Source organism: Eriocheir sinensis, unplaced genomic scaffold (assembly GCF_024679095.1).
Source record: "Eriocheir sinensis breed Jianghai 21 unplaced genomic scaffold, ASM2467909v1 Scaffold1475, whole genome shotgun sequence".
In the NCBI taxonomy this organism is placed as follows: Eukaryota; Metazoa; Arthropoda; class Malacostraca; order Decapoda; family Varunidae; genus Eriocheir; species Eriocheir sinensis.
Window position 1 is genome coordinate 36,252 of NW_026110823.1, and position 26,249 is coordinate 62,500.

General features: G+C 41.2%; 1 protein-coding gene across 1 annotated transcript in view; it reads left to right on the forward strand.

Moving 5' to 3' along the window:
* The window catches only part of LOC126990178 (corepressor interacting with RBPJ 1-like), a 31,544-nt gene extending 6,098 nt beyond the window's left edge, over positions 1 to 25,446 (forward strand). The window contains exons 2-4 of the mRNA XM_050848733.1: positions 5,235 to 5,482; positions 10,337 to 10,610; positions 23,359 to 25,446. Coding sequence (XP_050704690.1) covers positions 5,235 to 5,482; positions 10,337 to 10,610; positions 23,359 to 24,420 — 1,584 coding nt within the window. The 3' untranslated portion in view covers positions 24,421 to 25,446. The remainder of the gene's footprint in view (positions 1 to 5,234; positions 5,483 to 10,336; positions 10,611 to 23,358) is intronic.
* The last annotated feature ends 803 nt before the right edge of the window (positions 25,447 to 26,249 follow it).

Below are 26,249 nucleotides of genomic sequence, written 5' to 3' on the forward strand. Positions count from 1 at the left end.
AAACTTAAATGAAATGTCTGATAACCAGAGAGTTACAAGTAATAAAGATAACAAATAGTTACTTCAACCTTGAAATTGTAAACACCAAAATCCCACCTAATATACCCCACTGGCTTCCTTTGAGTCTCTATGAATGCTCTTTTAACCCCTTCGCGCCGGATGTTCAAAAAGCCCGCCTGGCTGATATATGGCGTGCTCTGCCGCGCGCGGGAAACCTGAGCCGGCATGTATCTGTTTGTCGCCTCCGTATATTATGCTGCTGAAAGCCCTCATTACATGTATCCCGTATTTGCAAAGCAGCATACACGACGAGTCAACATATACCTGCTATGCATAATATAAATTGCGTCAACGCGAAATAAAAAAAAAGCGAAATAAAGAAAGGGGAGAAAAGGGCAAGGGGGAAAGAAATAGAGAAAGCAGGTGATTGTGTAGAGGAGGAAGAATGTCGAGAAATTATCAGCGAGAGAGAGAGAGAGAGAGAGAGAGAGAGAGAGAGAGAGAGAGAGAGAGGTGGGCGAGATGTGATGGTATCGGAGCCACTGTTGCCAGATTATCATACTCGTAGCCTCGTATTTACCGGTTTGTGAGCCATAACTATTGCCAAAACACACCAATAATTAACCATTCTAATGATAACTGTATATGAAGTCAGTTATTGGGGTCGAGGAGGCAGATTTTTGGGTCGGAAATTGGCAGACAGGAGGCCGAGTATGACAATCTGGCAACGTTGGTCGGCGCCTCGGTGTCTGAGAGAGAGAGAGAGAGAGAGAGAGAGAGAGAGAGAGAGAGCCAATGAGACTTCCTAATTTTAGACAAAAGGCGAGAAGAAGGCGGTGCATACTGTAGCTCATTTTTTGTGATTGGTGGGAACAAGGATGGTGGGAGGAGCAATAGGATTTCAAGGACAGCATACGGCGTCTTTACTTAGTAACCAACACAAAGTACGGGACAACTCAATAGAAGAAGAAACAGAATAGAAATATGACGCCTCGAGGCGTCATCGTATATGCTACTGGGGCTTCATGACGCCTACGTAGGCGTCATCGTATTGAAAGGGTTAAGAACACTTACATAGGTCACCTATAAGTCATTGAATATTAAGAAATCAGTATATATTGAAAGATTAATTTAAATTAAGTAGGAAACCACGATACCCAATAGCCACAAGAGCAGAGGTAGAACCCATGGCTAAAGAGTACTTCACCGGGATAAAGGTGGGAGTGGCCGTTTCCCTCTCAAACCGTCACAAACAGAGTCTTCTAGTCCCGTCAGTTCAGTACCGCTGGCCAGTCAGTCACAAGTCTGGAACAATCCTCCGCGCCGTTAAGCTGTGACTGGAAGACGGTCCACTCCCAGCCAACCCACCGATGAAGCACGCAAGTCGCCAACCGGTTCCACTCTGCCACCCCCCAGACGCAGGTCTCACACCTCACCACGCATCTGGGGTCAAACCCAACTCTGAAACACTGAGTTCAATCCCGAACCCTGAATGCCTTGCCACTGGTGCACTCATCCGCACGCACTGCACGCTTCGAACCGTGACAAACCCCCACGCAGTAGACATACAAAAATACGCCTAGCCACACAGTCACACACCCGTACCATGATGGAGGGTGGAAGTGAGACCCCACCTCTCCCAAGCCATCCACTTCCACCGCACTCGTCCACGTCGTGTTGTTAGGAAGAGAAAAACAACTACATTAAACACTAGTGGTGATGTTCGGCGAGCCCTTGAGTCACGTCTGGGAAACAAGGAGTGGCTGAGGGGCAGGCGGCCTGGAATTTTCCAGTGACCCTTCCCCCTGGTATGCGCTCTGCCCCCCTCCCTTCTCATTCCCACCACCACACCTGACATGACCTGTGTCTTCTGTAAACTTCCTCTCCTGTTGTCTGTCTTGTGACAAAGGAAGCTGAGCGCATGTACACGTGACCGCCAGAAATTCGCTCCAACCTCTGACTTCTAGACCTCCTGTAGTTGTGTTTTTCTTCTTCTTTTTTTCAAATTACTATGCATTTTTGTGTATGATTTGCTCATATCTACAACTTTTGTTCAGTTATTTTTTGTCAGACGAAAAAAAAAGGTCATTTTTTTTCAGTTTTCCTTGCTTTCTAGGCGAAGTATGGAAATAATTGAAATTCTGAATATACCATTAGAAAGCACTAGAAAAACTATAAAACTTTTGTTAAATAAAATAAAAATTTAATACGCACATGAAAATCGACCTTTTTTTTTGCGTTCTGGCCCTCACAGGCGATTATTTTTTGCGTCCCGAAGGGGTTAAGGGACTAAATACATGTCCTTTAAGGGTAGCAGAGGTTTTGCCACTTCGGTTCGCCACCTGTGGGTGTTCACACCTCCGTAATTTCGAGTGCTAGTTGTTTCGCCACTTGAAAGGAGAGGTCTCGCTACTCACCAAGAAAACCTATTAAAATTCTAAAAATGTTAACAAAAACATGCAGATCTGCATTGTTTAACCCGTATACAGTGATGTCCTTTGTCAGAGAAAGGGGTCATGGTAGGTTGCATTTTTTTCATATATTTTTTTATTTGCCCCATAAAATGAGAAACAAATTCATTTCATTTTATTGCTTTGATATTATACGTATGTTGAGTGACAAATATTATCAATACAAACAAAATTAAAGGCCGTAGAATGGCTCAAAAAGGAAATTGAATATATACGTACTAAAAACTTCTGTAAGAGGTACATATATATCCGTAATAAACAGTGCACGGGCAAAAGGATGTTACGTCATATAAGAACGAAGCAATATGGGAAGCGTGAAAGGATAAACGTACTTTGACGTACTTTTTTTGTTCGTCGTGTCATCAGCACGAACATTAGCGGCACCTGCTTTATATTGTTATCTCTTCTTGCAAAGCCATGGATGCTAGAGAGTTGGCAAAACAGATGTTTTACCACCTTAAAGGTCCCATCCATAAACCATTGCTTGCATTTTGACAAATGGTGAAGTTGTGCCCTCGTTCCCAGCAAAATATGCTTTGCCGTGTCGGCTGTAATATCGCCAACAAGGAATTCGTCTGCTTGCAAGTAAGCATAGTCAATCTGTAACTTTCAGAATCATATATATATATATATATATATATATATATATATATATATATATATATATATATATATATATATATATATATATATATATATATATATATATATATATATATATATATATATATATATATATATATATATATATATATATATATATATATATATATATATATATATATATATATATATATATATATATATATATATATAAATCGGTAGAGTAATCCAATCAGACAGCGATGCTACCGTTCTCCAGGATGAGCTTGAAAGACTCTATGATTGGCAGGGAAATGGCAGATGGAATTCAATGTCGGGAAGTGTAGCATTTTGAGTGTAGGCAGGAATAACCCCTTACACAACTACTCCTTAAATGACACTCCTCTAAACAGGCCTGGGCGTGAGAGACTTAGGAGTCCTAGTGAGCGCTGACCTCCGTCCTAGGGCTCAAATGCATTCAGGCTAAAAATCGGGCAAACAGAGTACTAGGTTTCATCTCAAGGAGCGTATGTAATAGGAGCACTGAAGTCATCCTCAAACTTTACTTAGCACTAGTTAGACCTCATCTCGATTATGCAGTTCAGTTCTGGTCCCCCTATTTATAGAATGGATATCAAGATGTTAGAATCTGTACAGAGGAGGATGACAAAGATGATTCACGGGGTGAGAAACTTGCCCTATGAAGACAGGCTGAAGCAGTTAAATCTACACTCTCTAGAAAGGCGAATGTTGTGAGGAGACCTGGTCGAAGTCTATAAATGGATGAAGGGCTTTAATAAAGGGGATGTCAGTAAGATTTTGATAGTTAAAGAACCAGGTAGGATGCATGGCAATGGTTTTAAGTTAGACAAATTCAGATTAAAGAAAGACAGGCAAGAATTAGTTCACCAATAGAGTGGTGGACGAATGGAACAGGCTTGGGAACCATGTTGTTGGTGCCAATGCCGTAGATACATTCAAGAAGAGGTTAGATAAAGCCATGGATGGTGAGGTAAGGTGGGGTTGAGTGTACAGGAGCTGCCTTGTATAGGCCAACCGGTCTCTTGCAGACTCCTTACGTTCTTATGTTCTTATATATCATTTCATCGATGCCTGCTCCTAGGAGCTCCCACCAGGGGATGGCCACGGCAGAAGAGCTTCCAACTTTCTCTATCCAGACACTCCCTCCTTGCCTGCATAAAGTTTCTCAAAGATCTTTCCCCCCTCTCCCTAACTTACTCTTGCACCCTATCCCTCCACTTCACTGGAGGTCGTCCTCTTGCATTCCCTCCCTCTATCTCTCTCACATACACCCTTCTGGTCATCTTACTCTCCTCCATTCGCTCCATGTGGCCAAACCACTTTAAAGTCTGTCGCTTCACTTCTTCACCACTCCACACTTCTTCCCTTCACCCCTGTGACACATTCCAAAATGCTCGTACACACTTTCATTACTCATTCCATCCATTCTTCTCACACCACAAGCACTCCTCAAATAACTCATTTCCACTGCCTGCACTCAAGACCTCTGACTTTCGTTCCAGGCCCACGTTTCACTTGCATATTTGAGGGTTGGTACTATTATTGTATTTCTCAAATCCCTCTTTACCTCCATGCTCACACTTCTGCCATTCATGATTCGTTCCAAAGACCCTACCACCCTTCTTCCATGCAATGCCCTTTCTCTTATCTCTCCCTCCATACCACCATGCTTACACATAATGGATCCAAAGTACTTAAACTCATTGACCTCCATTCCATTTCATCAGCAAACAGTATCGAATTCAGTACCCACTTCCTTCCCTCATCGAACATTCTTACTCCAACTTCTCCAACTTTGCCCTTAATTTCTCTAATAACACCATCCATATAAATATTGAACAACCATGGTGACATGACGCACCCCTGCCTTAAGCCCACTTTTATCTCAAAATGTTCACTTGTTTCTCCAGTAATTTTAACACCTGCAGATGCAGCCTCATAGAAAGACTTTATTGCACTAAGCAGTTTTCCTCCCACACCATAAATCTTTAAAACATCCCACAATGCAATCCAATCGACTCTGTCATAAGCTTTTTCCAAATCCATGAAGGCAGCGTATAGTTTCTTTCCTTTTGCTATTATTTATTGTTAGAAAAAGTGGAATTGTGAGTAACAATGTAAGTAAATGTCCTTTGACAGGTATGGATAGCTGAGCAGAAAGCAGATGCAGAGCGCAAGAAGCAGGAGGAGCTACGTGTTCAGTATGAGAAGGAACAGGAGCTGTATAATAACAAGGCACTACTTGCTAAGGGCGAGAACAAGGAGAAGTTGTCACTGAATTTCATGTATGAGGCTCCTGCAGGGGTCAAAAAAGAACGTGAGAAGGAAGAGGGTGAGCCAGAGTACAAGTTTGAATGGCAGCGCAAGTTCAACGCTCCAAGAGAAAGGTAGGTCTAAGCTGTTCCATGAAATTATTTTTCCCCCCCAAGGATTTTTTTTACAGATGATCGTAATCGTAACCCCCACACAAAAGATATAGAGTAATCCCTCCTTATACATGGATATGAAGTTCTGAATTAAACCATGCAGTAGGAAAAAGTGTGTACAACATTTCAAGTACAGTATACACTGGGTAATGGCAGAAAACAAAATTTACTCTCTCTTATTCAAATTATCTAGTTTTCTCTTACCGTACAATGTTCCTGTTTTCTTCTGAAACTTAATTTAGATGCAGAATTATCAAAAGCACTTGTTTCAGCTGTGTATTGTAGATTTTTTACATACATTACTCAAAATAAGCAAAACTGAAGTCCAGATTTACATTGGATTCCATCCCCTGAGCAATCAATATCTGCAACACCTGGAAGGTTGCTGCATGCACGCTGGCAGACCTGTTTGTTTATTGTTGTCTTATACTGTTAAGCGGCTGGACTGTGACCTTCATTTCTATGTAAATGCAGTACATACTGGAGTCAAGTACATTATATAATTAGTAGTAGTATAATATTTTTGCCCAGTCAGTAAGTTGAAAAGAAACAGATGACTGCGGCATCGCTGCTGCCACTATTTTTGTTTACATGTAACAGCTGAGCAACTGCTTGTAGTTATGATCCACTTTTTATTACTGTTTGATATTTTCATTCATTAATTTAACTTATTAATATATGCTAAATATAAATAATAAATGCTTATTTTAGGATATATATCTTCATTTTTAATTCTGATAATTTTATATATAACTTTTCATGTTGAACAGTGCATAACTGGACCTGTTAGTTGATCTGGATCTGGACGATAATGCGCAGGGCACCCGTACAGGTGCATAACACGCATATATTGCACTGATCTCTAATATAACTGGATTGGTTAACTCCATGCAAATCTTGAAGCCCATAGCTGCCATCCTTAGATTCCCATGGGCCAAGGTATATATATAAAATTCGCATCAACACTCGCTGAATGGCAGTAGGAGGTGATCAAACACTTCTTTGCAAATTTATTGAATTTTCATTGCCCCAACTACTAGCCTTTTTATTTGTTTATGTAAAAAGAATACTCACCTTTCTCCATATGTCGCACAAACAACACTTTCACATAATTTGACTGTTACATCCTCTATATAGCATATATAATATGTGTTGTGTTTCAAAGTACTATTTCATTGGATTAGGAAAAAACAAATGCCGCAGTTTACTAAAAAGAACATGAAAATAATGTCTGCATGTGACATTTCTTTTGGTTACTCATTAAAAAAGATTATCAATCTTCTAAATCTAAGATTTAAAACAGGAAACGAATCAGTTTAATGGGTAACAAAAGCATGTTACACTCATCATCATCATTTCATCGACGCCTGCTCCTAGGAGCTCCCATCAAGGGATGGCCATGGCAGAAGAGTTTCCAATTTTCTCTATCCAGACACTCCTTGCCTGCTCAAGGTTTCTCAAAGATCTTTCCCCCCTTTCCCTAATGTACTCTTGCACCCTATCCCTCCATTTCACTGGAGGTCGTCCTCTAGCATTCCCTCCCTCTATCTCACTCACATACACCCTTCTGGTCATCTTACTCTCCTCCATTCACTCCATGTGGCCAAACCACTTTAAAATCTGTTGCTTCACTTCTTCACCACTCCACACTTCTTCCCTTCACCCCCGTGACACATTCCAAAATGCTTGTACACACTTTCATTACTCATCCCATCCATTCTACTCACACCACAAGCACTCCTCAAATACCTTATTTCCACTGCCTGCACTCTAGACCTCTGACTTTCATTCCAGGCCCACGTTTCACTTGCATCTGTGAGGGTTGGTACTATTATTGTATTTCTCAAATCCCTCTTAACCTCCATGCTCACACTTCTGCCATTCATGATTTGTCCCAAAGACCCTACCACCCTTCTTCCATGCAATGCCCTTTCTCTTATCTCTCCCTCTGTACCACCATGCTTACACATAACTGATCCAAAGTACTTAAACTCATTGACCTCCTCCATTTCTTCACCATTCAAAATTATTTTGCATTCCTTTTCACATTCAATTCCCACTCTATATGGGCACACAAAATCTACAACCTCACTTCTACTTCGCTCACAAACCATCACTTTACTTTTGTTGACATTTACTTTCAACTTTCTCCTATTACAGACACTATCAAAAACACTGACCAAATTTTGTAAGTCACTTTCATTTTCTGCAATGAGCACCGTGTCATCAGCAAACAGTATCGAATTCAGTATCCACTTCCTTCCCTCATCGAACATTCTTACTCCAACTTCTCCAACTTTGCCCTTAATTTCTCTAATAACACCATCCATATAAATATTGAACAACCATGGTGACATGACGCACCCCTGCCTTAAGCCCACTTTTATCTCAAAATGTTCACTTGTTTCTCCAGTAATTTTGACACATGCAGATGCAGCCTCATAGAAAGACTTTATTGCACTAAGCAGTTTTCCTCCCACACCATAAATCTTTAAAACATCCCACAATGCAATCCAATCGACTCTGTCATAAGCTTTTTCCAAATCCATGAAGGCAGCGTATAGTTTCTTTCCGTTTGCTATTATTTATTGTACTATCATCCTGAAGGCAAATATCTGATCTACACATCCCCTTCCCTTCCTGAAGCTTCCTTGTTCTTCACTGATTTTCTCTTCTGTAAGTCTTTGCACCCTCTCTATTATGACTTTTCCATATACCTTTCCAGGTATACTCAGGAGACTTATACCTCTATAGCTCACACATTCCCCTCTTCTGCCCTTCCCCTTGTAAACTGGGACAATGATGGCTTTCGTCCAGTCTCCTGGCCCCCCCCTTCCCATGCTACTTCACATATCTTGACCATCCATTTAAAGACTACATCTCCTCCACACTTCAACATTTCTGCTGTGATTCCATCAATTCCTGCTGCTTTTCCATTTTTAATATTTCTATTGCCTGATTTAATTTTTCATATGTTATACTTCTTTCTTTATATACTCCTCCTCTACCTCTACTCAAAACTGCTGCTGTTACAGCTGCTGGACGTCCATCCTCAAAATTCATTAAGTTTTTTAAATATTCTCTCCATCTCTCTTTCACAGCTTCCCCGTCTTTCAACATCTTTCCATTCTCATTCATAACTTCATTTATTTTACTTAAGGAGATATTTTCTGCATTTCTTTTGTTTTTTACTTCTTTCCAATATGATTTCCTGTTCCCTCTACATTTTTCACTTAGTCTTTTTCCAAAGTCTTCATCAACTCTCTTCTTACTTTCTTTTAATGCTTGTTTTAATTTCATTTTGCATTCTCTATATTTCTTTTTCCTTTCCCTTTTTACTTGTTCAGCCACATTTCTTTCTTGAGTTTTCTTGAAAAGTTCCCTTTTCTCTTTTACTATCCCCCTTCCCCGTTGGTTCTACCCCGCAAGGTATAGTAACGGTGCGCACCACGTGAAGGTGAGGATGGGGTAGGCTACCTTCCCAGTCAGAGGGTAGCCGTATTGCTCCTTTCCCAATACCCTAAACAAGGGAGCTGTACGCATAGGCAGCAAAACGCACCTCGGAAAAACCTCATTGGTTACGATACTGCTACATGCATAAAAAAAACATGCATGTGGAGGGACTACAGTATACACCTGTCCCTCGGTATTCACATGGTCATTATTCACAGATTGATACATTCATAGATTTCCCCCAAAATGCACAAGGTCAACCAAACCCAAAGGATTTTTTGTGGAAGCACTCCAAACATGATTTGCCTGTGGACCATTTGGCTGTTCCTAAGGAAAGGCAGGGTGTGATAGGGCTGGGCAGGTACTGATAATGGCATTTACTGTACTGGCTGTATGACACGATATCAGTACGAGACTGCTCAGTATTGGTGCTGGTGAGCACTGACAGGTCATCATACATGCTTACATATTCGTGTTTGACGACCTGTCAGTATCATGAATACTGAATACTGCATAGCAGTACCCACTGCTATCAGTACTGAGCACTGAGTCTGGTACTTCTTCTGTGTCGTATAGCCAGTAATATTAGTACCAGTGCTGGTACTGGTACCTGCCCAGCTCTAATTGTGTGAGTCCACATATAGTGAACCTGCAAATACAGGGGAACAGGTTTAATATTTTCCCAACAGTTGAAAAAGGAAATGGCGAACATGTCGCTGCCCCCACCAACTCTTTGTTTACATGTATCAGCTGGGCAACTGCTTGTAGTTATGATCCAGTGGTTAGACCATTTGATAATTTCATCAAATGATTTTGTTTAGATGTTTTACATGGGTAATATATGCTTAGTATAAATAATAAATGCTTAATATAATGTATATCTTCAATTTTTTAAAATTTTGTTTATAAATTAGCGGGCATTTGGATACTGCCACCATTTTGGCAAAATATAGTAGATTCATTGAGTAACATTGCACAACGTTACATGGTTAAGGGGTCACCTGAATGAAGGGCTGGAGTGAGGCAAGTGCATTAATACAGAGCTACGGGTTAGGGTTAGGGTGAAAGATTAGGAGGCACAGGAATGCATCTCTGTCTGCGGTGGCGGGACATTTGAATAATATTTTATTTTATTTTTTAAAGTAAATTTTGTCTTACAACCAATTTGACTTAGGAATGGCCTGTCGGTCCCAAACCATGTTGTAACTCAAGGACTCTCTGTATATACAGTAGAATCTCAGTTCTTGAACTTAATTTGATCCTTAATTCTATTAAGAAACCAATTTTATTGAAAATGAAACAATTTTTTTTGCTTATATAACTCAAATCAACACTCACAAGACCAGTTTTCATTCTTTTCAGTTACTGCAAAGATGACGACACCATTCGTGACCAGCCATTTGGCATTGCTGTGAGAAATGTGCGGTGCATCAAGTGCAAGGCTTGGGGCCACATCAACACTGACAAAGAGTGTCCTCTATATGGCCGGGTCCTTGAACCAGCTGAGGGCTCAGGTGGACTAAGTCACAAAGAGCTAGCAGCAGGTATGAGAGATGATGGTCTACGGCTGAAGAACATTCCAACAGTTTCGTATGGGATCTATGGACTCTCACAGAATCCCTATGCAAAGAATCAGGTAAGCAAAATGTCATTTATTTCATACTTCTGCACACAGGTATTACTTTGCTGCTGGCTCTAGCATTTTTCATCCTTAGAAATGAAAAATGCATATCTATTTGGAAGCCCACACACTAAGTGTGGAAAATACAATAGCAGCAAAAAAAATTATTATTATTTTTTTTTTTACAAAATGTCACCACCTTTTGCTGCCAAGCAGTACAAACCATTGATTTAAATGGAAATTCACACAAGAAATTTTTCGTGTTCAGTCCCTCAGTGACCCAGAACTTTCTGTTACTCTAAAAAGGTTTCATTAAAACTAATCATATTTAAATATAAATATTTCAATGTTTAATACAAATATTTGTGGAATGCACAAGCTGGCATATGTAGATTACTTGTTTTAACCCGTAAACTGCTCAATTGAGATTCAGGAATAGCTCCTGGGCGCGCAATAAATGGCAAAAAAATAACCTGGTGGAAAACTATTTTTAGTATTACAACACCCAAGAGAGACATGTTGAACACCAAAAAGTGCAAAAAAATTATAATAATTCACCTAATGTGGCAATGATGGCTGGATAAAGGTTGAGGATATGAGGCGACCTTGGGAGCGCTGGCAGTGATGGGGTAGACAGGATGGTGGCAAAGGGAAGATGACACATGGCACAGTCACGTTTATGGTCCCCCCCGCCTGGGGGTGACCATAAATTCCCCCAGGGAGGACTCCCCTTCTGGCTGCCAACTTGAGAAGTGTCCTGATAACTCCTCGAACCTCCTCCTTATCAATTTCTGCAACATTCGCGGTCTTCGTTCTAATTTTCATTCTGTGGAACACCATCTCTCCTCCTCTAAACCTCACCTTCTCTTCCTCACCGAAACACAGGTTTCTGAGGCTACTGACAGCAACCTCTACTCTGTTCCCTCCTGCTATCTCTATCCTAAATTTCAATCCAAAGCTGGATGTTGCCTCGTCTTAGCGACATCACTTGCTCTCGTGCCCACGACCTTGACTCTTCAGAATTTTCTACCATCTGGCTAAGAATTCATTGTCATTCTATTACTAAATACATCTGTGCTGTTTATCTCTCACCTAACTCTACTAACTATGTAAAATTCTTTGACTATTTGAACTCTAAAGTGGAGCACATTTTGACCCACTCTCCCTTCGCTAAAATCTCCATCCTAGGAAATTTCAATGTTCACCACCAGCTTAGGCTTTTATCCTCTTTCACTGACCAGCCTGGTGAACAAGCCTACAACTTTGCTCTCCTCAACGACCTAGAGCAGTTAGTTCAGCACCCTACTCGTATTCCCGACCGTCTTGGAGACAGGCCCAACATTCCAGACCTCTTCCTTACCTCTAATCCTTCTGCTTAATCTGTCAAACTGTTCTCTCCATTGGGCTCCTCCTATCATAAGCTTATTTCTGTATCCTGTCCTATCGCTCCTGTACATCCTCTGGACCCACCGAAGAGGCGATGCTTCTGGCATTTTGCTTCAGCTCGGTGGGACGACCTGAGGATGTACTTTTCCGATTTCCCGTGGAATGATTACTGCTTCCAGGAGAGAGACCCCTCTGTGTGTGCCCAGCGCATCACAGAGGTGATTGTCTCTGGATACATTCCACATTCTTTCTTTACTCCTCATGCTAAAAAGCCTTGGTTTAATCATGCTTGTTCTCGTGCTATTAAAGATAGAGAGGCAGCTCACAAAAGGTTCCAGAGCCTTCGAACACCCGCTAACTTTGACCTTTACATTTCAGCCCGGAATCGTGTCAAATCTATTCTCCAACTTACCAAAACTTCTTTTATCAATAGAAAATGTCAACATCTTGCTTCTTCTAATTCTTCCTGTGACTTCTGACACCTAGCCAAAAATATCTCCTCCAATTTCATTTCTTCCTCTTTCCCTCCTCTCCTTAACCCTGGCGGCAGCACTGCCGTCTCATCTGTCTTTAAGGCTGAACTCTTCGCTCAAACTTTCTGTAAAAACTCCACCCTGGACGATTCTGGGCATATTCCTCCTACTCATCCTCCCTCTGACTCCTTTATGCCTGTTATTTAAATTCTTTCTAATGATGTTTTCTATGCCCTCTCTGGCCTCAACTCTCAGAAGGCTTATGGACCTGATGGAGTGCCTCCTATTGTCCTTAAAAACTGTGCCTCCGTGCTGACACCCTGCCTGGTCAAACTCTTTCGTCTCTGCCTATCAACATCTGCCTTTCCTTCCTGCTGGAAGTATGACTTTGTACAGCCTGTGCCTAAGAAGGGTGACCGTTCCAATCCCTCAAACTACTGCCCTATAGCTTTACTTTTCTGTCTATCTAAAGCTTTTGAATCAGTCCTTAACCGGAAGATTCAAAAGCACCTTTCCATTTCTAACCTTCTATCTGATCGCCAGTATGGGTTCCGCAAGGGGCGTTCTACTGGTGATCTTGCCTTCCTGACTGACTCTTGGTCATCCTCTCTTAGCTGTTTCGGTGAAACCTTTGCTATTGCGTTGGACATATCAAAAGCTTTTGATAGGGTCTGGCACAAATCTTTGCTTTCCAATCTACCCTCCTACGGTTTCTATCCTTCTCTATGTATCTTTATCTCCAGTTTCCTTTCTGACCGTTCTATTTCTGCTGTGGTGGACGGTCACTGTTCTTCCCCTAAACCTATTAAAGGGGATCTCACACATTCCCGGTCCCGGTCGCGTCGCCGGTTGACCGGCTGTAAGATCGGGGATTGTCGGCGGCAGACCGCCGGTCTACCGCCGGTCGACCCTGAGGATCGTAGATGCAGCCGACCACCGCCGGTCAACTTTAAAATTTTCAAAGATATCGGCGATGCGCCCGGTCGACCAGCGGTGTCAAAAAATGTCGCCGGTCAACCAGCGGTCAACCGCCGACACCCACGGCAGACCGGCGGTAGGCCGCGAGTGAACACCTGTGCCTAACCTGGGGATTAGCAAGGGAGGAAGGAGGAAGACGAGGAGGAACAGATTGGAGCGAGGGATGAAGAGAGAGAGGGAGATGAGATAAAGGAGGAAGAGGAATGGGTGAAAGAGAGAAAAGAGAGAGAGAGAGAGAGAGAGAGAGAGAGAGAGATGGAAGGAGGAACAGGTGGGAGGGAGTGAGGAAGAGGGAGGGAGTGAGGAAGAGAGAGGGAGTGAGGAAGAGAAAGGGAGGGATGGAGGAGAGTGAGGAAGGGAGAGGATGGAAAGAGATGAAAAAAGGAGGAAGAGGAATGGGTGAAAGGAGAGAGAGTTTTATGTACACGAATGAATTTAGGTATGAAGCTGTTTATGAGGTAATTATAAATATATGAAAATGCAAAGAAAGTGTTTGCTCGTCGATGTGCCACAGGTCTGCCGCTGGTAGACCGGCGGTCTGCCGCCGGTAGGCCGGCGGTCTACCGCCGACTGACCTGCTGCAGTCACCGGTTGGAGAAATCAAAAATCGTATATGGTCGCCGGTAAACCGCCGGTCCTGGGATTATTGCCTATTTTGTCGGCGGTCAGGCCCCGATTGGCTTATTGGGAGTCATCGGGGACGATCGGTACCGGGACCGGGAATGTGTGAGAGCCCCTTAACAGTGGTGTCCCACAGGGTTCTGTCCTATCTCCCACTCTCTTTCTGTTGTTCATTGATGATCTTCTTTCCAAAATGAACTGTCCTATCCACTCTTACGCCGATGACTTCACTCTGCATTACTCAACTTCTTTTAATAGAAGACCCACTCCACAGGAACTTAACGATTCAAGGCTGGAGGCAACAGAACGCTTAGCCTCAGACCTTACTATTATTTCCGATTGGGGCAAGAGGAACATGGTGTCCTCAACGCCTCAAAAACACAGTTTCTCCACCTATCCACTTGACACAAGCTTCCAAACAACTATCCCCTATTCTTTGACAACACCCAGCTATCACCTTCTTCAACACTAAACATTCTCGGTCTATCCTTAACTCAAAATCTTAACTGGAAACTTCATATCTCATCTCTTAGTAAATCAGCTTCCTCTAGGCTGGCCGTTCTGTACCGTCTCCGCCAGTTCTTCTCCCCCGCACAGTTGCTATCCATTTACAGGAGCCTTGTCCGCCCTCGTATGGAGTATGCATCTCGTGTGGGGGGGGGGTCCACTCACACAGCTCTCCTTGACAGAGGAGTCAAAGGCTCTTCGTCTCATCAGCTCTCCTCCTCCTGCTGATAGTCTTCTACCTCTTAAATTCCGTCGCAATGTTGCCTCCCTTTCTATCTTCTATCGATATTTTCATGCTGACTGCTCTTCTGAACTTGCTAACTGCATGCCTCCCTCCCTCCCGCGGCCCCACTGCACACGACTTTCTACTCATGCTCATCCCTATACTGTCCGAACCCCTTATGCAAGAGTTAACCATCATCTTCACTCCTTCATCCCTCACGCTGGTAAACTCTGGAACAATCTTCCTTCATCTGTATTTCCTCCTGCCTACGACTTGAACTCTTTCAAGAGGAGAGTATCAGGACACCTCTCCTCCCGAAATTGACCTCTCTTTTTGGACACTCCTTTGATCTCTATTCAGGAGCAGTGAGTAGCGGGCTTTTTTTTTATTTATTTATTTTTTATTTTTTTATTTTTTTTATGCCCTTGAACTGTCTCCTTAGCTGTAAAAGAAAAAATACAAAAAAAAAATCACAGGAAACATCACTTTGTCAATTTACAGTAACATTTGCTTGCATTTTTATTTTTAGCACATTCAGCTTTCAGATCACCTATTTTATTTTCCCTTACCCTAAACTATTTACAATCTACCTCACACTGCTTTTCAGTATTCTTTCAGTGTGTGGTACTCAGTGAAACAGGGTACAGCACACATTGGTGCTTGACATTCTGCGCACATAGTCACAACCATTTTTCTTGACCTCACACGTTTGTTTGTAGAGGTACATACATGACACAGTCTGTTGTTTGCGTTCTTTTTCTGTGTCCCGTAAATATTCTAACTTGTGTCTGGTGAGGCAGTCCTTACACAGGAGTCTGTCAGGACCATGTGTCTGACGTCGTCCTCAAGCTGTACCTGTCACTGTCCCATATTTCTCCAAAAGCTGGTAGACTACATTGTAAGAAAAATCTCTGTTTTTTTTTTTTTTTTTTTTTTTTTTTTTTTTTCAGTCTTGACTAAGTACATGTTATATGCATTCAGCATTGTAACATCAACAACATGAGAGAATAGCTTATGGTACCATTTGACACATTTTCTCACGCATTCAACACCAGCAAGCTGACAGTCACTTTTGTCGACTAGGCACATATTCCTGTTGTAGTCAATGACAGCATCTGGCTTCCTAATTTTTTCATGTGTCCTGTGGTCTTCCTTGTTAGTGTCCTGTATATTTCCTTGATGAACAGTAGTGAGCATGGTCACGTCACATTTGTCATGCCAGTTTATGGCCAGGACTTTTCCACTCTTTTGCTGTTCCACATTACCAGGAACAGGTTGTGCTTCAAATTTTGGCATATGTTTCCTGTTCTTACGTACTGTGCCACATGACCCAATCACATTTTCCAGTAAATACTGACACAGACTAGGGCTAGTGTACTAGTTATCGGTATATAGGATATGTCCCTTACCCATGTACCTTTCCATCATTTTCTTCACAACTGCGCCAGATACTCCCAAAGGGTCACCTTGTGGAATGTCAACAGGGGTGCCAGTATACACTATTGCATCTAAGACTATCCCTGTTTCGCAGTCACAAAGGATAAAGAATTTGATACTGAACCTATGCCTTTTTGAAGGTATATACTGTTTGAATATAAGTCTCCCCTTGAACAATACCAGGCTTTCATCTATAACAACCTTGCAAAAAGGAGAAAAGAATTGTCTGTACTTCTTAGTAATCATGGTAAATACTCTTCTAACCTTCCACAAACGATCATTTTCATTATGTTCGTTATTGTCATGGAAATGTAAAAACCTTATCAATATAAGGAATCTGTCTCTTTTCATGAATTTCCCCAAAATTGGTGTTGGAGTCAAGGCATCAGTTTTCCAATAATCACTCAGCACATGTTTTTTTTTATATGTGGCATCAGCAGTAACAGAGCAAAAAAAAACATACATTTCTTCTATGTTTGTGTCTGACCAGCAATGAACACGTGATTTTGGGGTGAATGTAGTATGCTCCATAGTGTATTTATAATAGCTGTTTGTTTGTGACACAACAAGCTGCATTACCTGGTTATCAATTTATGTTTCAAAATAATCAACCTCTTGTGCATCAAGAGGCCAGCCATTAGTCACACCAGCAATATTCCTGTCAAAGTTATGAATGTCTGGCACAAAGTCTGATCCATCAGACCAGACGAATGGAGTACACGTTGTCCCGCGTCTCTGAGGCTCCTATTCTCCCTCTGCCTCCCCCTCCTCTCCCACACCAGCTGACACCCCTCCCTCACTCAGTTCATTAGCTGAGTCTTCTCCTATACCCCCACTGTCGTTTTCCTCGTCTTTCTGCCACTCTGGATCATCGGAGAGTGATGACAATGATTCATCAGGGTCTACTAGCATTGGTAAAAGTTTTGTTGGTGTCAGTGACTGACTAGGCGGGCTAGTAACTTTTCGTACTGTTGGAGAGGCAGCGCATCTGTGACCTTGAGGGCCAGAAGCGTGCTTACGCTTGACATGTTTCTTCAGACCAGGTGAATCAGATGGTTGAATACAATCTGAATCACTGTCACTTTCAGATTTGTCTACTACAATCTCTCTCTTTACCAATACCTTCTTTTTACCACCTCCCATGCCTCCCCCACGGTCACGACCGCAGGAGCTATGGGGCTGGTTAGCATCAATATATGGCATACGTCTACTCTCCATGACAACTAAAAAGTAACTAATATGACAATGGTGACTACATGGTGCGAAAGAGGGATGATGTTGCCACACGAGGGTCATTGGAATATACTTTGGCATTGCAGGAAATATAAATATTAACCTTGGAATATGTGTCATCTTACGATGTCTGGCGCAGTCTAACTCATAGCATCTTAAAATGTCTGGCGCAGTTTACGGGTTAATAATCGATAGCTGCTGATGAGAAGCCTTATGACAAGAAATTAACAATATAAGCCAATGTTTCTAATATGCATGCATTAACCCTTTCATTGCAAAACGCTTGCAGCAGGCATTAGGTGTATTTGCTGGTGGCGCTAAACGCTCGCTGTGAGCTCCACCCACACTCAAATCTCCCGTGTATGAGAGTGTTCCAACACTAATTCTCTCAACACAGGATTGCCAATTGAGTGGATTCTTCACAAAATTTGGTGGAAAATCATATCAGCCCAGCGCAGCAAATCTACAGACGAGTAACTGGTGGATGTTCTTGCCCAATATAGCGGCATTTTTTTTTTTTTGCTTCACCTATCACTGATTGATTCTTTGACCAAATACTTGTAAATATTGCAGTTGGCAATACTCCCTTGCCAGAATCTGAAGAAAAAATGTCCGCAGTTCTCTCAATATGGCTGATCATCACGCATGAACCGACGTAAATGTTAACATTCAACACTCCCTGAACGTGCATGTACGTTCGCAAGAGAGGCATACATAACCGACTCCTATAGATCTGGACCTCCTCTTTCCATTGGTGTTTTTGGTTTTTAGCTGTGATGAATAGTTTTTGAGATACAGAGGTTAAAAGAGACCCCCAATTGGGCTGCCCGACTGCGCCTGAGGGGATAGTCGCGTCCACACTGCCCGCAAGGAAAGGGTTAAAAGAGATGTTGAGAAGTGCATGTTTCAGTAACTGATAATGTACAGTAGGTGGAGACTTTTTACAAGGAAATTCTAATCATCATGGTTTGTTTTCCATCAATCTTCTCATTTTTATTTTGAAGCTAGGCATTTGATGACCGTCCCCCAAGTGCTTCCTCATCTTTAACCCGCTGAGTGCTGGAGGCTTTAAACCAAAACTTACCACAAGTGCCTTTTTTTTCTGGGCTTAATCTATTGGGAAGGTTGAGAAAACATGTCTAGTGTGTATAAAAAGTATCACCTTGGAAATTTTTGGGTGAAAATAGGGCTCCAAAATTTTTGACGGGGCAGCGAAACTTTTGATAAAATCCCCGTAGACTTTTTTGCCAAATCTATGTTGCCGCCTGTCTTACAATTGCTCTCAGCAACTTGCTGGGACAGGCAAAGGAGCTTGAGGTAGTGTAGGCTTTAGTATTTACTCCTTTTCGTATGCACACGTTTTTTTCAGGGTTTACGTACATGCACAGGAGGAACCTTGGTTGTCAAAATGCAGGTGTAACACGATTTTGAAACTTTTTGTGACACTTTGAGCTTTTGTACTTTGTATTGTGCACAATTCAAGATCACTTTAAGCTGATAATACTGAGTATATACTACCTTGAGTATATCCATAGGTGTTACAGTGTTTTTAGGAGTGCAGGAGCTGAGATACAGGTGCGTTAATTTCTTCCAAAATCCTATTTTTTAAAAACTTTTCACTCATGAGTCAGTCTTACACACCATACTTATACTATATAATACAGGTACGAGGTAAGGCCTGTCATTTTTCTCGGTGTGGTCTAGGCACTTCACTCTCATCACCATTGGAACTTTCATTCCCACTACACTTTTTATTTTTATATTTTTTTTTAGCACAGAGAGCAACTCAAGGGCAATAAAAAAGATGATTTAACCTTGTGTAGAAGGCACTGGCTCTGCTGTTTATTTCACTGTTTGTCACCGAATTGACAATTGAATTTCCTCCCAGAATGGTAACTACCACTTCAGGATTGCAATTTCCTTTTGCATCAATTTTCCCCGGGTTGTCCAGGAAATAAAGGTAATCCTTTCCGGGCTGGGACCTGAACTCAAACTCGAGCTTTACTTGTTCCCCATTGTCCAAGGTCACTGCCTCTTGCCACCCGGGTAGCCGCTCCAGATATTTCACGTACGAGTGACCAACTAATACCACCCGCATATCAAGGTAATGGACACGTCCCTGGCTAAAACCCCTTTGAATTATTACTTTAAAAATAAGGAGGTAGTGAGAAATGGCTAGAGAGAGGGAGGCTGCCTCTTTGAAGAGGAGTCAGCTGTAAGACATAGTTCACAGCAACGCGGCCGTTACCAGGCCGGTTATTTACAAATTGTTCTCTTTTTCTGAAATTATGTTGCGAATTTATTGTTTGCAATACACGCTGTTAAGGCCAGAATCACACACCCTGACTCACCTGTGATGTAATCAGATCCTTCCTCCCAAAATGTACCCCAAATACCCCTTCCCAATGGGCCCAAAGGTACGAGATACTGGTACTACTTATGGTTGGAGGGTTTTCAGAATAGGTTGACCTGAAGTGTGTCGGCACTGTGTGCCGGCCTGTTGTAGCATTAGTGTATTGTAGAGCAGCCGGCCACGTTGCTTGCACGCTTGTACTGCAGCAGACTGTTCAAGCACTGAGGTCTTGCCACGGAGGCATCTAACAGCTGACTGGGGTGTGCGCGGTGGGCCAGAACCCTTGTCTCTTACGGGACATTCTAGAACAGTCTTTCATGGTTCGAAGCGAATTCAAATAGGTGCCAGCAGACTGGACGAAAGCCATCATTGTCCCAGTTAACAAGGGGAAGGGCAGGAGAGGGGAATGTGGGAGCTATAGAGGTATAAGTCTCCTGAGTATACCCGGAAAGGTATATGGAAAAGTCATAATAGAGAGGGTGCAAAGACTTACAGAAGAGAAAATCAGTGAAGAACAAGGAGGCTTCAGGAAGGGAAGGGGATGTGTGGATCAGATATTTGCCTTCAGGATGGTAGTAGAAAAAAATAATAGCAAAAGGAAAGAAACTATACGCTGCCTTCATGGATTTGGAAAAAGCTTATGACAGAGTCGATTGGATTGCATTGTGGGATGTTTTAAAGATTTATGGTGTGGGAGGAAAACTGCTCAGTGCAATAAAGTCTTTCTATGAGGCTGCATCTGCAGGTGTTAAAATTACTGGAGAAACAAGTGAACATTTTGAGATAAAAGTGGGCTTAAGACAAGGGTGTATCATGTCACCATGGCTATTCAATATTTTTATGGATGGTGTTATTAGAGAAATTAAGGGCAAAGTTGGGGAAGTTGGAGTAAGAATGATCGATGAGGGAAGGAAGTGGATACTGAATTTGATACTGTTTGCTGATGACACAGTGCTCATTGCAGAAAATGAAAGTGACCTACAAAATTTGGTCAGTGTTTTTGATAGTGTCTGTAATAGGGGAAAGCTGAAAGTAAATGTCAACAAAAGTAAAGTGATGGTTTGTGAGTGAAGTAGAAGTGAGGTTGTAGATTTTGTATGCCCATATGGAGTGGGAATTGAATGTGAAAAAGAATGCAAAATAATTTTGAATGGTGAAGAAATGGAGGAGGTCAATGAGTTTAAGTACCTTGGATCAGTTATGTGTAAGCATGGTGGTATGGAGGGAGAGATAAGAGAAAGGGCATTGCAAGGAAGAAGGGTGGTAGGGTCTTTGGGACGAATCATGAATGGCAGAAGTGTGAGCATGGAGGTAAAGAGGGATTTGAGAAATACAATAATAGTACCAACCCTCACATATGCAAGTGAAACGTGGGCCTGGAATGAAAGTCAGAGGTCTAGAGTGCAGGCAGTGGAAATGAGTTATTTGAGGAGTGCTTGTGCTGTGAGTAGAATGGATGGAATGAGTAATGAAAGTGTGTACGAGCATTTTGGAATGTGTCACGGGTGAAGGGAAGAAGTGTGGAGTGGTGGAAAGAGTGAAGTGACAGACTTTAAAGTGGTTTGGCCACATGGAACGAATGGAGGAGAGTAAGATGATCAGAAGGGTGTATGTGAGTGAGATAGAAAGAGGGAATGTTAGAGGACGACCTCCAGTGAAGTGGAGGGATAGGGTGCAAGAGTAAGTTAGGGAGAGGGGGGAAAGATCTTTGAGAAACTTTGAGCAGGCAAAGAGGGAGTGTCTGGATAGAGAAAGTTGGAAGCTCTTCTACCGTGGCCATCCCGTGGTGAGAGCTCCTAGGAGCAGGCATCGATGAAATGATGATGATGACTGCTAATTTCGGATGCTCCGCTTCGCTCCTGGATTACCTTTACCCCCTGAACAACCCTTAATTCCTAACAGCATCTTTTATAAGATGCACTTTTTTCCAAAAAAATATCCCAAAAGATCACCCTGCATCTTAAGGTCAAAGGTCAGCTTTGGGTTACTGGCTTGTGGAGTTTTAGTGCTGCAGTGGCCCTTATTAAACCGCAAACATCTCCGCAAATGTAAATAAGGTGGTGATCGCTTCTGCACCAGCAACAGCAACCTTTTTCTTAAGTAACAATATATAATGGTAATACTTGCTGGCACTTCATATAAAAAACACCAGTCAGGAAGAAAATTAAGTGATGATGCTTAACCATGCATGTACCTAAACAAACTAGCAGACTGTTGTACACCAAACTTGATGGCACACGCAAGACCCAGTGTGTTTCCTTAGTATGAAGCCAGGGATCATTGAGGTAAGACAGACCTTCATAAAACTGTTTAACTTTGTTTAATTGATAGACACAAACAATATATGAATAATATTGACGATATATTGAAAAGATAGGTTATTATTCAGTATTTACCAGTGCCTGTTGCTCCATTTTGAACTCATCTTTTAACATTCTTACCCTACATATGTGTTCAATAAACCTTGAAGCTCACTGGAATTTGAAATTCTAGATTCATAATGGAGTTACAGAAACAACATGCCTACACATTTACCCAAATTGAAGTGCGTCTTATAAGCCCATGCCTTGTAAGCATCAAATCGTTAGTTCATTTGTACTGTGTCCATTTGTGATTGCTGAGCTGCATATCAATTTCACATCTTTGATGCAGTTGGCAGGGTTAGAAGAATAAGACTATATCTGATACCCTTCTTTACTTCCATTCCCACACTGCTTCCTCCTGTAACTCTCAGTAGCACCAATTTCTATTATCTAACCCTTATATGAAACTTTTAATCATACTATTTGTATCAATTACATATCCACTGATATGCATTATTCATCTACTACCCTTTTCAGAAACAGCACTGACCAGACTCTTCCTGAACCTAAATTTATTGAATTAATACTCATTCCTGCATGTCCTAACATTTTTTCCAGTTTAAGTATATTGTTTAAATCAACTTTATTAATCATAATCCCTTTAATCCATTTACATTTCTTGATTTTCTAAATTAACTTTTGTTGATCTTTCTTATATGGCAAGTTTCTAAACCTTTAGCATTTTGATAATTCTTAGTATTGATTCAATTGAATCTATATTCTTGCTGTAAAGTACACCAACATTCAACAGCATATTTAAGGTGGGGTCTAGCAAATGCTGGATGTAATTTAATGATTGCACTCCTGTTACTAACACTTCCAGAATAAAACCTAAAACTGTGCCAGTAATACAGTGATTCCTGGGTCGAAGGTGTGAATCAACACACACATCCAAATCCCTATTGTTTAAACTAGTTATATTATTTAGTGTGTAATTAATTAATTACTAAGGGGGATTATTTTCTCCTGTACTTTAAATGCTGCATTTTTCAATACTGAACTGCATCATCCATTTATTGCTTTACATAGATCTCACAGAAGCTTCCTTCTTTTGTTGAATTGCTTCTTATGTAACTGTTTCATACACTTTTTCATTTATGAGATTTCTATAATTTTCATTATTATTTAAATGAAAGATGGTTATATCATTCTGAACAGATTTTTAATCTGTTCTTCTTTTTGTTGGCAGCGCCTAGTCTCAAGCGATGAGGAGAGTGTGGATGAATACACATTACTGCATTCTCTAACTACCAAGGAGAAAAAGAAGCTTCTGAGGAAATTAGAGATGATGGACAAGAAAAACAAAAAGAAAAGCAAAAAGAGTAGACGGTCATCCTCTGCTGCTTCCTCCTCCTCCCCATCCTCCTCCGAAAGTGAAGATGAGAAAAAAAGCAAGAAAAAGAAAAAAAAGAGTAAGAAGCTGAAGAAAAAGAAGAGAATTAAGGCAGAAAGCAGCTCTGAAGACTCTGATGATAAAAGACACAGCAAAAAAAGCAAAAATAAAGCAAGCAAGAAAAAGGAGACCAAAAAGCAAACTGAAGAGAAACCAGATGCACAGGCTCTTCTCAGGGAGATAACAAAAGGACTGAAAGTAGACTTCATTGGGAGGGACAACCCCTTTGCCACCACAGCTGAGAACCACACGACTGCTGTCAGTAACCCATGGAAGCCATCAGATGAGGAGGCAGCTTTCCAAAGACAAAAAGAAGAACACAACAAGAGGAGGAGGAATCCAAGCCCAGAGAGAAGTGAGGGAAGAGAAAATGGGTCCATGGAAAACCCTGCCAAAAGAGGAAGAGCCTGGGATTTTTGGGAAGCAAAAGATGAGAAAGGAAATGAGCGGTGGGTTGGTAGAGAAAAGGAAATGGCAAGAGATTCAAATCCCAGGAAAGAGACTGAGAAAATCAGTAATACCAAGAGTAGTGATGGAATAATGAAGCAAAAGAAAAGCAGAGAGAGGTCAGAAACCAGACATGAAAATGACAGACACCAGGATAGAAGGAGGTCAAAGAGTAGAGAAAGAAGGTCAAGAAGCAGAGAAAGGAGTTCAAAAAGTGGAAATACATTATCAAGAAGTAGAGGTGAAAGGCAAAAGAATAGAGACAGGTCAAGAAGCAGGGACAAAAGGTCAATGAGCAGAGATGAACATTCAAGGAATAGGAATAAGAGGTCAAGAAGCAGGAATAGCTCAGGAAATAGAGGCAAGAGATCAAGAAGCAAAGAAAGAGTATCCAGCAAAGACAAGAAATGAACGAGCCAAGACAAAAGGTTAGGTATGGAGGATTTAGACTGTGGAGACAGTAATGAGATGTAGGTGTTGTTATGAAGCACCAAGGGACATATCATAGTTTTTTGTGTTTGACACACTGGGAGCTGGTATTATATGTACTACAAAGATTTATGCTGTTTATGTATTTATGTTTTTACTTAAGAATGTTAGGATTTTTTATTGCATTTTTTTTTTATTACTTCAGTCATCATGAAATTGATGAAATATGAAATGTAGATAAATGTAAATATAATATAGTACTACTATGATTAAAATTAGCAAATAATGTCCCCTGCCAAGCTGAGTGAGCTAAGAAATACTTGAATAGTCATTCATTATTTTATGTCAGAAGAGGTCTTTCACTATTTATCTGAGGTAATCTTTTCATACTCTTTAGTCTGTGTTAATTTAACATTATATTAAATGGGAAGTTAATGAGTTAATATTTCTATAACTTTATATCTTGGTGCCAGACATCTAAACCAAGGCAAGGACTTTCATCATCAGACTTTTTTATTTTTTATATATATAGCTAGGGCTCCTTTTTTATACTCATTTTACACATTATGCCTCCTGAAACCTTAGTTATGGGGTCTCTTATGTCCATTGCTATTGTCTGGATTTTAAATGGACAGGGACCCTGTATGAAAAGGTGACAATGAACCTATCTGTTACTACTTGTCCAAAAGACTTTTCTTGTGAGCCAAACATATGTACCACTCCCATATGCATATTCTTTCTATTCTATTCTGTTATTCATTCTACCATATACATATTCTCTTTATAACATATATGGATCTTATTATAATGTTATTTCATCTTGTTTATTAAGATTGTTTTTGGTTAGCATTTTTCTATTAATAGTTAATCATAAAGGTAATTGTGTGGAGCCAAATGTATGACAGTGAGGTCGTTTTCAAAGCTTAGGAGTTGTAATTCGGGTTGAAAATCATGTATAATTGTGTGGATGGTTTACTTAAATGGGCAATATATTCGCCTTTCAGTTTATCATGTTGTTTCCCTTATCCTATCACCTGATTACTTATTTTGTTATTTGACCAGCCACCTAGTTAGTATAGTTCGGTATTTTTTTTTACCAATTTCCAATAACTACCAACAACTAAAGTAGCCTTCTTAATTATAAGGAAAAGTGTGACTCGGTGATTCACTGTTTCCATGGTCGTAATCAGCATTATAAGTGTTTTGGGGGTAAGAAACATTGTGGTGAGAGAGGTAGCATTCACTCATAACCATAATTGAGAGAGAGAGAGAGAGAGAGAGAGAGAGAGAGAGAGAGAGAGAGAGCGCACCACTCCATGAAACGCTCCACTTTCTCCTCAAGGCCCTCAACTTTCTCCTCACTCAGCTGGAAGAGGAGGAAGAGTAGGACGTGGTAAGGAACAATAACCGGCAGTTGATTATATCTTTCAGCTCCTCCTCTTCCTTCTCCCGCTTCTGTTCATCTTCATGTCTCGTCTCTGGCATCAGATCTCGCGTTTCACCTGCATAATGTGTTGGCGCATTAATTAGAGAGAGAGCATTTCCTTTACCATGAATACGTAGCTTGACAGAGAGAGAGAGAGAGAGAGAGAGAATTTCCTTTACCATAAATACGTATAGTTTGACAGAGAGAGAGAGAGAGAGAGAGAGAGAGAGAGAGAGAGAGAGAGAGAACATTTCCTTTACCATAAATACGTATAGTTTGACAGAGAGAGAGAGAGAGAGAGAGAGAGCATTTCCTTTACCATAAATACGTAGCTTGACAGAGAGAGAGAGAGCATTTCCTTTACCATAAATACGTAGCTTGACAG